The sequence below is a fragment of the Phocoena phocoena genome, chromosome 13 (assembly GCF_963924675.1).
Source record: "Phocoena phocoena chromosome 13, mPhoPho1.1, whole genome shotgun sequence".
NCBI lineage: Eukaryota > Metazoa > Chordata > Mammalia > Artiodactyla > Phocoenidae > Phocoena > Phocoena phocoena.
The window spans coordinates 50324347-50340900 of record NC_089231.1 but is presented as its reverse complement, the minus strand read 5'-3'; the positions used below and the strand labels follow the sequence as shown (position 1 = coordinate 50340900).

Here is a 16554-nt window from a genome sequence, read left to right as displayed (position 1 = left end):
AGGCTGCAAGTAATAGAGTCCAAAAATACGATGCAATTGGGAAATATTTGACCCATAAAAACCTATTTCAACTGACAGACCCTTTCAATATGGCAGCTTCTCCTGCTGAGGTTTGAACCTTTCCCAGCATTTCTCAAGTGAGGTCTAACTATGTTGTTATAAAACAATATCCCAACAGAAAAGTAGTGGTGCTCGTAGGAACACCACTTTCCAAAATAGTGCTGTGATAACTCTGATAAATCTGATCTGCCCTCCATGAGAGAGCTGATCACTAATGATTCAATCAATCCAGTTATTACTGTTAGTCTACTCTTAGTAAGAATTGAATAGAGGATAAAACTCAATCTAAGGGAGTCACTTAATATAATCACTTGATATATTTAACTCCCAGAGTTATGGTTGAATCCAGTAGAAATGCATTTTAATTGACACATGTATTCGCACCCACACACATGCACAAAAGGGAAAAGAAAACAGCTATTTATTGAGTTTCTAATGTATGCCACAAACCATGGCTCTTTATACACTATCTCATTTTAATTCTCACCTCAAAAGTATTGCATTAATTATTTCAAACGTTTTGCAGAGATGGTCGTTTTCTTTTCGTATGTCTCTAGTTCCAAATTATAGTTATAGACTGAAAAGTTGCTACTTTAGACGATGAAGTCGAAGCATTCCTCACATAATACTTCCTTTATGGGTTTTACTACGAGGCTGTATTCTCTAGTTCAAAATCTTACTTTAAATGTTCCTGAGCTCTGTATGTCCTCTGATGCCGTGGAGGGAAGGAGCACCACTGGTAGAATGAGGAAGGAGCACTAGGAGGAACAGACTGAGCTTCTAAAGGCAAACTCGGGGCTTTTCAGCCTCATTACTGACGAGGCATGAGATGGTCATTGTGAGTTCAGTAGGCAACTTTAATCTCCAACAGTACCAATGATATTGGTAAATTTCCAAGAAGGCTGTGTCTTAGACATTACTGGCCCTGGGGCTCTTTCTCCAGATGACCAAACCAAGTATTATAAAGCTGGGTGGAGGGCTTCCCTGGTGGCGCAGTGGTTGAGAGTCCGCCTGCCGATGCAGGGGACACGGGTTCATGCCCCGGTCCAGGAAGATCCCACATGCAGCGGAGCGGCTGGGCCCGTGAGCCATGGCCGCTGAGCCTCCGCGTCCGGAGCCTATGCTCCGCAACGGGAGAGGCCACAACAGTGAGAGGCCCGCGTACCACAAAAAAAAAAAAAAAAAAGCTGGGTAGAGAAGGTGCGCAAGGCCGTCAGCCCTGAGAGGTGCAACTCAGAGCACAGTGGGAAGGTTCTTTTTCCCCTACTGATCATGGGCTGCATCCCTCCTAAACTCCACCTCCAGGGAAATTCATTGTCAGTGACCTGGTTAACAACAGGAGAAGCTGAAGCGCAATCAGCAACCCCACAGGGCATAAAGTGAGGGAGACCAGGGGAGTAAGGTTAAGAAAACTGTTTCCTCTTGTAGCGTCCTCTGCCGGAGCGCTGTGACCGACAGCAGGAGTCGCCTTGCTGTGTACGAGCTGTTAGAAGATGCAGATGTTTGGCTCAAAGCACGGATGGCCCGATTCCTTCTGGTATGCTTCTGTTTTGACCGCTGAATTTTAGAAGTATTTTTATTGGTAACCATATATATTTTTAAAAGCTTATTAAAGTTTTGGTTGGGTTTGTGTTACATCTATAAAGTTAACCTGCAGAGAATTGCCAGTGTTATGATGTTTATTTTCCCACCTAGAAATCTGTTTTGCCTCTTCATTTGTTGGAGCCTTTTCTATAGCATCCAATAAAGTTTAGTCATCAAATTTGAACACATTTCACAAAACGCCATTTCATTAATTTGTATTTGTTGTTACTATTATGAATGAACTATCTTTTGTTGTTATATTTCCTAGTTTATTATTATTGCTGGTGTATAGAAATGCCATTAATTACTGCTTATTTCTTTCCACTTTACTATTTTATTATGTCTATTAGCTTCTTGGCAGATTTCTTCAGAATTTTCAAGGTTGTAATCACCTGGTATTTTTTTCCAGACCATTGTTACTCAATTCCAAGAAGAGTATTTTCAATTGATTAGATATATACTATTTTTTTTTTTTTTTTTTGCGGTACGCGGGCCTCTCACTCTTGTGGCCTCTCCCGTTGCGGAGCACAGGCTCCGGACGCACAGGCTCAGCGGCCATGGCTCACGGGCCCAGCCGCTCCGTGGCATGTGGTATCTTCCTGGACCGGGGCACGAACCCGTGTCCCCTTCATCGGCAGGCAGACTCTCAACCACTGCGCCACCAGGGAAACCCGGATATATACTATTAAGAGTTAAAATGCCAGCTTTGGCAGATTAAATACCCTTTTAATAGCATGACTTAAATATTGAGAATTGTGATAAACAGAGGCAGTGGGATCTGGGCTAGGAAGGGGTGGTCAGGTTTACAATAAATATCTCAGGGAACATAAGATTATCTAAGCATGAAGCAACTTCCTGATACTGCTAATATTAAGCATGTATCACTCTGGGAAGTGCCAGGCCAACCTGTTCTAATATGTTCTAGATATTCATGCTTGACAGTATTAAAAATGTTGCGCTTTCTCTTAAGAACTATCTGGAGTTTAGTTTTTAAACATTATTATATAAACTATATAAAAATTTAAGACTTTTTAAAATGATGACTCTTTTTAAACATAATAAGTCAAGTGAATCTTAACCTCTTCATTTTTGGAAATTATAATGGGGCTGAACATCCTTCTTTTAAGCATAAGTTTGCCCTTTTTGAAATAGTCAGATGTCATTCAGAGTCAAGGCTGACTGGAAAATAAGCTCTGTGAAGGCAGGAGTGTGTCCATCTTGGTCTTGCAGAATCCCACCGTCTCAGTGCCTGGCATATAGTAGGTGTTCAATTAAAATTTTGTTGTTACCAAATAGCTTTGTGACCAAGCTGGTAATAGTTTTGATTTAGAATGAAAGGTATTAAGTTAATGACTGAATTTCTTGTGTGACTCAGAAACTAGCTCTGGAAACAGAGCCCAAATGTGCCTGAGATACAAGTCAACCTCTATTGAGAAGGATTGTTTGTAGCAGGAGCAGCCCTCTTTCTGAACAGCAGGCTCCCTGATTGCCCACCACATCCCTGCCTCTCCCTGCCAAGGGGTCTGAAGAGCCAGCATCAGCCCAAGGCAGGAGAGAAAAAACTGTCAAAAGTCACTGACAGAGAGTTGTTTTTGAACTTTCACATGATTTTGTTTGTTCGTATAATTATTCCAAGAGCAATTTAGTCAGTGATCCTGCATAATAGTAAAAAGGATTTGTTGGACATAATGATGCCAGAGGGAGTGCTCTCCTGTGATTTTTACTGCTTTACAATAATAGTTATAATTCCTCTGGATGAATTCTTAACAGCTTTTTGTTGTTGTTGTTGGGTCTTTGTTGCTGTGTGCGGGCTTTTCTCTCGCTGTGGGTGTGCAGGCTTAAGTAATTGTGGCGCACGGGCTTAGTTGCTCCACAGCATGTGGGATCCTCCTGGACCAGGGCTTGAACCTGTGTCCCCTGCATTGGCAGGCAGATTCTTAACCACTGCACTGCCAGGGAAGACCTGAACAGCTTTTTTAAAAGAATGTGTTTGGCTATAACCTTGACTTTGCTGATAACTGGGACATACCTTCTTGTATTTGCTCGACAGCATCAAATTTGTATCATACCCACTGAAGAATTCTCAGTGGAGTATTTGAGACCTCACGTCAAATGCATTGCCAGTTATGGGAGATTTGTTAATGAAAGGTAATGTGTTTCCTTCCTTTATCCCTTGTTTGTGCTGAGTGATACTTAATGCTTTTAAGACTGTAGATTTATATTCGACTTCAGAAACGATCACAGGCCAAGGTGCTGAAGGCTGGTGATGCATTAAAAAAAAAGAAAAAAAGAGCTAAATCATTCATCCCAGCATTCTTTCCAGAATTCCATCATATCAGGAAGCTGACACAGTAGCAACTGGGGGAAATGTTTAAGCCTCACCCTTGAGGGCAGTTACTCTGAAGTTCTATTCTGAGCCTTCGTCAAGACCCAACTTTGTTCCAATCCTTTAATCTCTATGTCTGAGATTCCTCATTTACAAAAAACATGAAAATAATGACCCATCTCACAACTATGTTATGAGAATTAGCTAACCAATGATTCTTGGGATTTGGGGAAGGTTGTTTGGATGTAGATTCAAAAATAATTTATGGATACAGTCATGACATCTTATGCATATGGTTGAAACCACCAAGACAATGAAATCTGGCTGTGCCTAAAAGAAATGATAGGCATGTGTTCTCTTGGTTTTTGTATAGTTTTATGTCAACATTGATGTTTAGAGGTGAATAATAATGTTTCATTGCGTTGATCTCATTTAACAATGAATTTTAGTCCTAGAGAGGGAAGTTTTAAAAAGTTTCCATCTAGCTTACTTTCCTTCAAAATTAAGATTTTTTTTTTTCTGTCTTAGCTTATTGTATTAAGCGGGCAGCCGGAATACACTTGGCCAGTCTAGAGCACTGAGTATGTTTGTATAAAGATCTCCACAGGCTGGTGGTTCTCTGGATCCTTTTGATGCTTAGACTCTGTATCTTCACCGGGGGACAGTTCTTCGGGTTTTTGTTATTTTTCAGTATTCTCTTTTTCAGTGCCACCTGTATCTCCTTGGTCCCTGAAACTCCTCCAACAGCATTAATTTTGGATGTTCCGAATGGTGGGTCTTCCCCTCTCCTGCCCCAGGACCCTTTACCTTCTGCTGACGCTCTTACTGGAGTCACCTTGAAGGCCCCACAGGTAGGGCTCCCCCTCAGTGTGTTGCTTGTAAACCAGTGGTTCTCAAAGTGTGATCCCAACCAGCAGCGTCCCCATCCCCAGGGAACTTGTTAGAAATGCAAATCTGCAGGCGTCACCCCAGAACTATTGAATTAGAAACTCTGAAGAGGGGCGCAGGAATCTGTGCTTTAACAAATCCTCCAGGGGATTTGGATGCCCCTAAAGTTTGAGCACCTCTGCTCTCAACTGTGGAGAATCCCAGGCATGAGGCATCCGGTTAATCCTGTCTGTGGCCGCCCCATCCTGACGCTCCTTTTCCCTCCTGCATCGCTATCTACATAGTCATTTGGCAATTTTTCATGAGCCATCTTAGGATAGGTCATATTTTCATGGGCTACTGCTACTTAACGTTGTTGAGTCATTAATTATCTTCCCAGATCAGAACATGAGCGCTTTTAGAACTCTAACAAATTTTTTGCGGCCCCAACTTGTAGGCAGGACATTCCCAATAAACACATATTGATTAATCATCTAGAGCACAAAGGTGAAGTGTATGAAGGGAATACACCTTTTTTTCACTGTAAACTACACAATTGCAGGACTTAATGTTTGTTCTGATGCCATTATGTCCTTCTGATCCTAGAGATGGCTTGTGTCAGTTCACATTGCATCAAGATAGGAAATTAACAGGGTTTGGGAGAGAAAATTTCGTAAGATCCCATGTGGGCAAGGCAACCTAGAATAGTAGGGGGAAATGAATTGAAATCATGGCAATAGAGCTCTACTCCTGGTTCTGCTATAAAATTAGTGTATGACCTTTAGTCAGTCACCCTCCAAGGCACAGCTCTCATCTAAAAGATAATCTTCTATGGTTGTTATTCTTGTAGGGTTTTTTTGCAGTTTGAAAAGACATTACTCACATAGTGAGGCTTTCTGGGGAGAGCAGGGCTCACACTCAAACCTGAGCAAGCATTGGGGTCTGAATCTGGTTTTCGTTGTGGTTAGGAGGGGGTGGGGGGGGAGTCTGGGTGAGGGCTCCCTCTCCCATGGGCTGGAATTTGTGTGGTTAGAACTTCCCACATGTGCCAAGGGATGAACACCTGGGCTTTCTTATTAGCTTGTCCAGGTGTAGGACAAAAGGCAATAGGTGAGTGATGGAGCTTGAAAACCGTCAAACATAAAAAATGGAGTCTGACCCTTTGTTACACGGTTATTACAAGTGGTGCTTGAATGCTGGGAACATTCTTGTAGGGCCTTTTGCACACACAGCGTGCCTTTCTGTTGTTAAATACCTAGGAATGCAGTTGCTCAGTTATATGTTCAACTCTGGTAAAAACCAACACATAGTTTTTCCAAAGTGATTTTACCAAATGTCCCTCCCTCCAGCATCATTTATGGTTGTCCCACAGTTGGTTTGTCCATTCTGCAGCTGAGGGTTATTTGGTTTGTTTCCAGTGTTTGTGATCACAAATAAAGCTGCTCCAAACATTCAAGAGAAGGTTTTTTGTGAATGTGGATTTTCACTTCTCTTGGGTAAATACCGAGGTTGTTTTGGTTTTTAACCTCAAAATATCCCGTAATTCTAATTATTCATAACTCTGCAGCTTGAGGAATATTTTTTTTCCCACCCAGAACCAAGTGACCTTGCGAAGACTCGTACCGCGTCCGGGTCGATACGTCATTGTGGTCCATTTTTATCAACCAGTGCATCCGACGTTCCTGGCGCAGGTGTCTGTGGACAGAGGGCGGCTGCAGCCAGGTGAGCTGCGGGGAGCAGGGCCGGCTGCAGGGCTCACCTGCCTTGGCAGGGGTGCGATAGGAATGCCTCTCTCTGCCCCCAGGCATCTTCCGTGCCTCTTTTTGCCCCCATGTGCTTGGCTGCCGGGACCAAGTGATCGCCGGAGATCAGGTTGAGTTTGACATCTCGGAGCCGGAGGTGGCTGTGACCGTGAAGGTTCCAGAAGGAAAGTCCTTAATTTGGGTGTGTTCTGCTTTTTTCTCAGCTTGCTCTTCACGTGATTGCCTTGGTTGGCTGCTCTGTGCTCTGTGCGTCAGTTTTGGCTCATGACAATAATTAGGAACTGAAGCCAGATTTATAGCAAAGTGTTTAAATTTTGCAGCTAACTTTACCCCCAAAAAAGTCTTTCTCTGACAATTAAAATCAAGGGAAAGCAGAATAATAGAGAAGTGACTAGGAAGAAAAACCTCCCTGCACGAGCCTGGAGCCCTCTCCTTCAGCCCCTCCTCAATCTCCTCTGACAGGTCTCTCTCTGAAGCATTGAACACTCATTTGTTCTTGAAAATTTCATTCTTTTTGGCTTCCATAGCTACTTTCTCTTTTTTTTTTTCCCCCACTTTCTCCACTGCTCCTTCAATGATTTCTCTTTCCCTTCATCCCCATATGTCGCCGTTCCCTCGGGCTCGACGGTGAGCCCCCTTGTTCTAAGATTTCTCTTTGAATAACATCGTCTGCGCCTGTCGATTCTGTTCTCTCCTCTGTGAGAATGACACCCTCATCTGTGAACTCATTTCTCATCTTTGCTGAGCTCTAGGACCATCTACTGCACATCCCCATAGCCAGAGAGCTTACAAGTCCCTCCAACTTAGCCTGTTACCAGCCCAGCCCCGGGCATCCCCTACCCAGTTCATTACCTTGGTCGATGGAATCGTGGTCACCCAATGCCTGTAAAGCCCTGGAGAGCCAGGAAGCACAGCCCAGGCCTGCTCTGTGGCCCTCCAGCTTTTGCTCATGCCTCCTCTCTCTCTGAGGATGTCATCTTCCTAGGGACAGGGGCCTGACTTTATTCATTTTGTATCCCCTGTGCCTGGAACACCGTCTGGCACAGGTACTTGGCAATGTTTATTGAACTGAATAACGTGAGAGCAGTAGACTCTGTAAGTTGGTGAGTAGTTGACGAAGACGTTTGAAATTTCCTGCAGCATTTGTTACTGGCGCAGTCTGGTTTATACAGGTACAGAGAACTGAGCAGTATTTTTAAAGACTGGGGCTACAATTATTCATAATAGAGTATCTGATAGGATATGAATTTCAGGGGCAAGCCACCATGTGAGTTTCCCCATTGGTCCTGCCATTTCGGTTTGCTCACATTTAAAAACACAAAATGCAACCTCTGGAGATCCAGGGTCATCCCGGGCATGGATCACACAGGGCCCTGGCTGTCCTAACAGCTGTCCTGCTCACCCCTGACATCTCCTGTCCCCGCCCAGCACCCGAGGCTGCTGCTTCTCTGAACAGGTGCTCCAGGAGGTCTGCCCCCCACTTGTTATCATTTCCTGCATGGAAACATGGCCTGAGCCTTCAACACTGGCTTAGGGTTGTTTTGTGATTCTTTTTTCATAAATCCTGTTTCATTTGGTCTTGGGCTTAACAATAAAGAACGTTGATCTTAGCGAAGAGAAAGTGATGGAGAGCCGTAGGTATGCCGTGCTGTTGGAAATCCAAAGACATGCCGACAGCTTCCCTTTAGGTCCGTGTCCTAGTGGTGCCTGCGGAGAATTACGACTACCAAATCCTTCACAGAAAATCAGTGGACAAGTCATTCGAGTTTGTCACCAATTGTGGAGGGGACAGTTTTTATATTGAGTAAGTATCCTTTGTGGAAAGGCCCTGGGAGGCATGCAGCTCTCCCACATTCCCGACCAGAGCAAGAGGCCCGGGGAGGGGTGGCCCTTGGGTCTGTCTCTTCCTCTGGGAGCCTGAGGGAGTGGCACTGAGTCCCGCGTCCTCGGGACACGCTACAGCCGTTGTGCACATCTGGGCGAGATTTCCCTCCTCAACTTTGATCTCAACAGATCACCCTCCAAGCTGGGTTTCACAGGCTGCTTGGGAGTTTCTCTTCCTCTTCCCTGTTTCCTCTTAGCTGACTCAGATTCCTAAGATACCACACAGGGCTTCCTCTGCGGGGAGGCATGTGAGCCCTGAGTCCCACTCTCCTTTGCCCTCTGATTGAGTGGGGAGCATCACAGAGGGGTGGACCTCCCCGTCTTCCCTCTGTGGGTCCCTGAATGCTAAGAGCCTAGAACAGCCCTGAGTATCAACTCCTGCCATTCTTTTCTGCAGACCCACCCTGCCCCCTTGTAGGTTTCCTGAGGAACTGAGGCTCCCGGGGGCCAGATGCCTCCTGCATAGAAAATATTAAGAGCAAAGGCTCTGAGGTCAAACAGCTATGGGCTTGAGTACCTTCTCAACCACTTCTGCGGCCTTGGGAATGTTGCCTAATTTCTAGGCCCTCAGTTGCCTTATCTGTGAAATGGGGCTTAGGGACTAATTGGTTGGGTGGTTGTGAGGTTAAGTGAGGTGTAGGCAAAAATTCTAACACACATGTTCAGTAAATGTTGGCAATTCACCTCCTCATTATTATTCTAATTGGTGTATCATTACACATGTAGGTGTAAATTTTTTGGTGACTACTTTATTGAGATATAATCCACACACCATACAACTCATCCTATAGGTGAATTTTCACCCCTTTATTCCAGCCACCGAAAGTTCCCACCCACCATCCTGTGATGTGTCCTGGAGTGGATGGGGATGGGAGGAGGGGTGGCTGGCACCCTCTGTGAGTCCAGGGGTGGGGTTTTCTCTAACTTCCTCCCGAACTCCAGAGCCCCTCCCCCAAAACACTGCTTGGTGAGGCATGTGGGAAGAGGAAGGTTGGGACCGTTTCTGGGCACGCCTCCCAGGATCTCACCATGAGTTTTTGTTTCCACAGCCCCCAGAAAGCCTCTGGATTCTGTAAGGATTCTGCCAGGTCCCTGGTGGCCCTTTACCATGATGGTGCACTGCCTTGTGAGTGCCACCCCGCCGGGGCCATTGGCCATCGCTGCAGCCCAGAGGGCGGGCAGTGCCCATGCCGGCCCCATGTCATTGGGCGGCAGTGTACCCGCTGTCAAATGGGCTACTACGGATTCCCGCACTGCAAGCGTAAGTGCATGTTCAGGTCAGCCACGGTCACCTAGGGCCAGGTTTCTTGAGTTTCACTGTGCTAGAGACTCACCTGGGAATCTTGTGAAAATGCAGATTCTGACTCTCAGGCCTGAGAGTCTGCATTTCCAGTAACCAGTGAGAGTATACCTGTGCTGCTGGTCTAGGGACCACACTATGAGTAGCAAGGTTCTAGAAGATAAATATTTATGTTTCCCATGCTACGTGACCCATGCGCTTGGCAAAGCAGGTGAAGGTAAATAGCCTCAAGCATCAAAATATTGGACATCTCAGTTCTCTTCTTAGTGGAATAGGTTAGGCTTCAGTTTTTTTTTTTTTTTTGCTTTTTTTTTGCGGTACACGGGCCTCTCACTGTTGTGGCCTCTCCCGTTGCGGAGCACAGGCTCCAGACGCGCAGGCTCAGCGGCCATGGCTCACGGGCCCAGCCGCTCCACGGCATGTGGGATTTTCCCGCACCAGGGCACGAACCCGTGTCCCCTTCATCGGCAGGCGGACTCTCAACCACTGCGCCACCAGGGAAGCCCTAGGCTTCAGTTTTTGCAGCCTCACCAAAGCTCAGCTGAGGTGGGAGGAGAGCCAGGGTCACAGGGCATATTCCTCACTGAATGAGGAGGCCATGGATCTTTATCTAGGAAATGTGCTGCAGCCCTAGACGAGGGTCAGCCCAGGCCACGTGAAGGGGGCAGAGTCCCCGCATGGAGGCCAGCCTTTGCCTAACAAGGGCCCTGCTGCTGCATCCTGTCCTGACCTTGGGCTCAGTGCACTGGGGTGACGTGGAGGCCCTTCAAGGAGCCTGAGAAGAGCTGACCCTCTGACGGAGGACAGGCCTCACGTTAGAATGACATGTAACTGCAGCTCGGAGTCGAGGGGTGCCTTAGGGTGTCTACCTTGGTGTCAGTAGCTCCAGCTGTGCCTCACTCAGCTTCTGCACGTTGTGTCCACCATGAGCGTTGGGTGTGGTCGGTCTTGGCCCCAAGAAAGGGGCCTTTCAGATAAACCACACTCAATAGTACCATAAGGGAAGAAAAGCAAGACCTTTCTCCCAGACCCCTTGGAAGGTTCTGGAAACCCTGGTGCAGTCCTGTTGGAGGTCAGGGGCGTCTAACCCTTTCACCGTGTCTCTTCATCCCTGGCCAGCGTGCACCTGCGGCCGGCGCCTTTGTGAGGAGACGACGGGGATGTGCCTTTGCCCGCCCCGCACGGTCAGGCCCCAGTGTGATGCGTGTGAGACACATTCCTTCAGCTTCCACCCGCTGGCCGGCTGCGAAGGCTGCAACTGTTCCAGGATGGGCACCGACGGGGCTGCCACCCAGGAGTGCGACAGGGACCATGGACAGTGCAGGTGAGGCCTGGAGGACTAACCTGTGGCATCCTACGGTGGGAAGGGAAGACGCTGTCTGTCCCCACACGGGTCCCCATTACTTTCCTCTTCGCATGGGCCCCGACACTGCTTGAGTTGACCTCAGGGTGGTGCTCCCACCCGGGATGGGCGTGGCGTGTGGAGTGTCTGGTCCCCTCGAGCTCGGGTGGCCTGGCAGAGCCTGGGTAGGCAGATGGCTGTCTCCCGAGGCCCAAGCAGCCTCGCCGTCCACTTCAGCCTCGTTCCGCGTGTGCGTGCGATAAGTCCGTGATTACGTGATCAGTTCCATCTCCTTGGTCACCGGGTGGTGAGCAGCTGTTTGTTTGTACTGAGGTCTGGGCTCCAAACCTTCACTCTCGTAAGCTGGTAGTTTTGTTAAGGACGTTGCTTGATGAAGTCTAAAATCCGGAGCCTGCTGCCCTGACTCAGATGGGGCAGCCGGAGACGGTGCAGAGGACTCCACAGGGGGCCTCCATTTGGGTAGGGCGGCAGGGTGGGCAGTACCTGCTGGAGAGCCTGACCTGAGAGGCGGGGCTGCCTCCGGGGCCACCGAGGTCCAGCACACAGCTGCTGAGAGACAAGAGGCAAACGGCAGCTCAAACAGATGCCAGGGGGCCAAGAGGTTCGCTCAGCAGGTCAGCTCCACATTGGAAACCAGAGGGTGTTGTCACGTGACTCCAGGTCATCAGCCTGATCTCGGCAGGACCAGAGAGTGGCCACAGGGGGTGAAGAACAGTCTCCTAGAAGAAAAGGCTGGAAAGAATCTGATAGGGGTTATGTGGCAGGAAAGCTGAAGCAGAGCTTCTGCCATCCAGGCCGGTGTGACCTGTGCAGGAGAAAGCGTGAGGCTTGCCCCCACCCTGCACTCCCCCCTCCCCCCCACCCAAGCACAAGGACGTAGGTGTCCATGCCTGTGATCCCGGCGTGAGAGCCAGGAGGGACTGTAGCTGCGAGTGGCAGGCATCTGCTTCTCCAGCTCCAGGGCAGCTGTGTTCGTTTCCCGTGGCTGCTGACAAATGGCCACAGACTGGGTGTATTCAAACAACAGAAATTTATTCTTTCATGGTTCGAAAGGCTAAACGTCTGAAATCAAGGTGTTGCTCTTTCTAAAAGCTCTAGGAGAGACTGTTCCCTGCCTGCCTCTTACCTTCCCGTGTTGCCGGCAGTCCTTGGAATTCCTTGGTTCTGCCTCTATCGTCTCATGGATTCTCCTTGTGTGTCTCTGTCTTCACATGGCTTTCTCCTCTCTGTGTGTGTCTGTGTCTTTCTTTTCTTTTTCTTTTTTTTTTTTAGCCTTTGAATTTTTTAAAACTTTAATTAAAAAAAATTGACGTATAGTTGATGTGCAATACATGTTGTCTAAGTTTCAGGTGTACCACATAGGGATTCACAATTTTGAAAAGTTATACTCCGTTTATAATTATTATAAAATATTGGCCATATTCACTGCGCTGTACAGTATATCCTTGTAGCTTATTTATTTTATCTTTTTTTCCTATTTTTCTTTTTTGAAGTATAGTTGATTTACAATGTTGTGTTAGTTTCAGGTGTACAGGGAAGTGGTTCGGTTATACACATATATGTATATATCTATATTTTTTCTCTTTTTTCCATTATAGTTTATCACAAGATATTGAATATAATTCCCTGCGCTATACAGTAGGACCTTGTTATTTATCTATTTTATATATGGTAGTGTGCATCTGTTAATCCCATACTCTCAACTTATCCCTCTCACCTTCCCCAGTGGAAACCATAAGTGTGTTTTTTATGTCTGTGAATCTGTTTCTGTTTCGTAAATAAGTACTATTCTTTTTAGATTCCACATACAAGTGATGTCATATAATATTTGTCTTTCTCTGTCTGACTTTACTTAGTATGATACGCTCTAGGTCCATCCATGTTGTGGCAAAAGGCATTATTTCATTCTTTTTTATGGCTGAGTAATATTCCATTGCATATATTATATACACCACATCTTCTCTATCCATTCATCTGTTGATGGACGCTTAGGTTGCTTCCATGTCCTGGCTATTGTAAATAGTGCTGCTATGAACATTAGGGTGCATGTATCTTTTCGAATTAGAGTTTTCGTCTTTTCCAGATATATGTCCAGGCCTGGGATTGCTGGGTCATATGATAACTCTATTTTTAGTTTTTTGAGAAACCTCCATACTGTTTTCCATAGTGGCTGCACCAGTCTACTTTCCCACCAACAGTGTAGGAGGGTTCCCTTATTTATTTTGTATATAGTACTTTGTACCTCTTAATCCCCTACTCCTATCTTGCCCCTGCTTTCCTCTCCCCACTGGTAGCCTCTAGTTTGTTCTCTGTATCTGTGAGTCTGTTTCTGTTTTGTCATATTCACTAATTAGTTCTAGTTTTTAGACTCCACGTATAAGTGATATACAGTATTTGTCTTTCTCTGTCTGACTTATTTCACTCAGCATAATACCCTCCAAGTCCATCCATGCTGTTGCAAATGCAACATTTCATTCTTTTTTATGGCTGAGTAGTATTCCATTGTATATATACCTGTGTCTTTCTTTTTTTATAAGGACACCAGTCCTATTGGACTAGGGCCTGCCTTACTCCGGTATGACCTCATCTTAACTTGATTATGTCTGCAAAAACCCTAATTCCAAATAAGGTCACAATCTAGGTACTGGGGATTAGAACTTGAACGTACCTTTTGGGGACAAAATTCAACTCTCTATAGCAGCGACGTTTACTTTTCCTGAGGAAGGACCTTTAACCACACTTTTGATTGTTGCCCAGCGTCTAACAGTTCCTTTGTCCTCTGGGAAGGAAGCTGAGTGAGAATTTGAGTCATGGAAGATTCCAGGTCTTTAAAACCACAGGTTGTGAGTCCTCTGTGAGTCAAGTCGGTTGCCTGTCCTTCTCCAACTATGAGCCTAAATGGAATGTGACCGGTACAAAGAATTTTGAGGTGTTATCAGAGAGCTTTCATCACATACATTTGGTTCTGGTCCCTCCAGTGCTTACGCGATTCTCTGGAAGGAAGTCAGGCACTTAGTTCATTACTAAAGACTTTGCATTGGGTTCCGAATGCACCAATAGGCCTGTGAAGATGTCTGACCTATTTCCAATAAACTCCTGATTCATGGGCACTTAGTGTGGAAGCACAGGCTTCTACCAGGACCTGCAGGGATGCTACAGAACAAAAAGATGCACTGTGCCCAGGAGTTGCTTGCTGTCTTGTGGCTGGAGAAGATGGATAAGTGGGAAGCTCAAAGGACCTAGATGTGCCAGTCATGACCCAATCAACGTTGTAGAAGAAGTGAGAGACCAGACCTAAAGAAACTGTAGAATTAGAACTGGCTTCAGAAAAGGAAATCCAGGGTGTTATAAAAAGGGAAACAGATTGAACTAGGAATAATATTCCTTTTCGTATATTTGAAAAACAAGTCTAAGGAAAGAATCCAACGTCTTTACGTGGAATGGGTTTGCATGAATCCTTCAGGGGAAAGAATAATCTGACAAATAAGGGGGATAAGCAGAGAGGGAGGTCTTAGCATTAAAATCCTTTGCTGACTCAAGGGGCTGGGAATCTGGATATAAGAAAGGCTGAAAGAACAAGGTTCCGTTTGAACAGCAGAATGCGCAATGCATAACCTTGGGAAAAATAAAGAAAAAACTAGACGGAGGAACAGGAGAGGAGATAAACAGGGGGACGTGGAACAGTTATTGGGGGATGGAATCCTGGCAGAGGACGAAGCCCAAGACTCTGTAGTGGCTCCAATCACAGCTGCATGAAGACACTCAGAGCCCTAAATACTGAAAACATTCCAGTGCCTCCATATTTAATTAAAAATAAAAACTTACTAAGTCACAAAATAAGTGCCAACAAGTCCAAGAAAGTTCTGTTTTTCCATAGTGACTACTTCAGATTTTCTTTTGAAAACAGATCACCCACGTGAAGAGTTTGGGGCTGGGGGTAGAGGTTGGGGAACCATGTACGTGGGTTAGAGTGAGAGAGGACCCCAAGGAGAAGGTGTGGACACACAGGAGGGAAAACAGGTGTGGGTCCTGGAGGGGGTCCCTGTGTTTAATCATAGGAGGCAAAGGAGCCAAGGAGGTGGAGAAGCAGTTTTCAGGCAGGAAGAGAAGCAGGAGAATTCACTGTCTGAGAACCAGTGGGAGAGTTTTAAAAGGACGTGGATGGTCAGCAGAGGAAGTTGCTGCAAACAGGACCTCACACACAGTTTCTCAGTGCTGCCACCACAGAAAAAGGAAACTGAGAACGCATTAAAAACTGTAAAAATCAGTTAAGGCACCATCTATGAGAGAGAGATTTACCATAGGATGTTAGGTACAAATTCTAAGGAGAATTTAACAAACCTTCACTAGCCAATGACAGTTTAGTAGACTAGAAAATTCCTAACTCAGGACTGAGACATGTTGTATAGGAGTTTTGCCCACACCCGAGGGAACATCAACAGGAATGGAATCTCATTGACCAAACCAAGACGTGAAATTATTTATCCTGACATTACTGAAAAGATTGTAATCACCTAATGGGATGACACATCTTTCCATGATCAAAGTGGATTTGTCATGAAAGGGCCTTGGCAGATAATGTAAGAAAAACTTCAGTTTATTACATGACTGTAAGTTGCACAAATTACCCATGATAATTCCAGTGTTGATGCCAAAAAAGCTTTTGATTGCCTAAAGGATTATTTCTTTAGAAAATATTAGAGGAAAGAATGCTCCCCGCTGCCCCTGAAAATATCCTAATGAAAATGAAGAATGTGTTTAGAGGAACCTAACATTCAAGTAAAAGAAGTAATCAGAGAAACCTGGAACTTGCAATAAAAAGAAGAACATATCCTTTCTCAGTGATACAACAGACTCTCTTACAGTTGTACAAGTTATCACAAAGCTGAAAAATTTGAATTTTCAAATTTTATTTGACTATTTAGAGGTGTTAACGTTTATCATACTAAAGGGAAATCAAACTGTTATAAATATTAATCTCCTTTAAAATGAACTACAGAAATAATTGCAGCAATCCACAATACTCAGTTTGTTCTTAATTGAAACTAGTGCTGTAATTTTAGACACAAGTGGAAATAAATTCAATTGGAGCCGTAAAATTGAGTTCTTGCTTATCTTTGTCATGAACTAGCCAGGAGACTCTGGGCAAGTTGCTTTGCCTTCCTTGGTCTCAGCTTCCTAATCTATAAAATGAAGCCTGGTAAAATCATCTCCAACCTCCCACCCACCTAAATGTAAAACTCCGATTCGATTTCTTCTTCAATCTCTGATTGTATCATGGAAAATATTACAAAAGTATATTGTATAAGTGATAAAAAGTCCATTGTTTGGGACAACTCTCGGGATTGTGGTCTTAAAGGTGCTTATTTTGATCAAAATTTCATTTTTTTATAGGATCACAGTAATT

At 45.3% G+C, this 16554-nt stretch overlaps 1 protein-coding gene across 1 annotated transcript in view; it reads left to right on the top strand.

Annotated features, from left to right (window-relative positions):
- LAMA3 (laminin subunit alpha 3) overlaps positions 1 to 16554 on the top strand; it is a 240568-nt gene that overhangs the window by 128463 nt on the left and 95551 nt on the right. The window contains exons 25-32 of the mRNA XM_065889461.1: positions 1489 to 1597; positions 3695 to 3792; positions 4677 to 4821; positions 6433 to 6559; positions 6642 to 6781; positions 8289 to 8404; positions 9534 to 9745; positions 10904 to 11108. Of these exons, the coding sequence (XP_065745533.1) occupies positions 1489 to 1597; positions 3695 to 3792; positions 4677 to 4821; positions 6433 to 6559; positions 6642 to 6781; positions 8289 to 8404; positions 9534 to 9745; positions 10904 to 11108 (1152 nt within the window). The remainder of the gene's footprint in view (positions 1 to 1488; positions 1598 to 3694; positions 3793 to 4676; positions 4822 to 6432; positions 6560 to 6641; positions 6782 to 8288; positions 8405 to 9533; positions 9746 to 10903; positions 11109 to 16554) is intronic.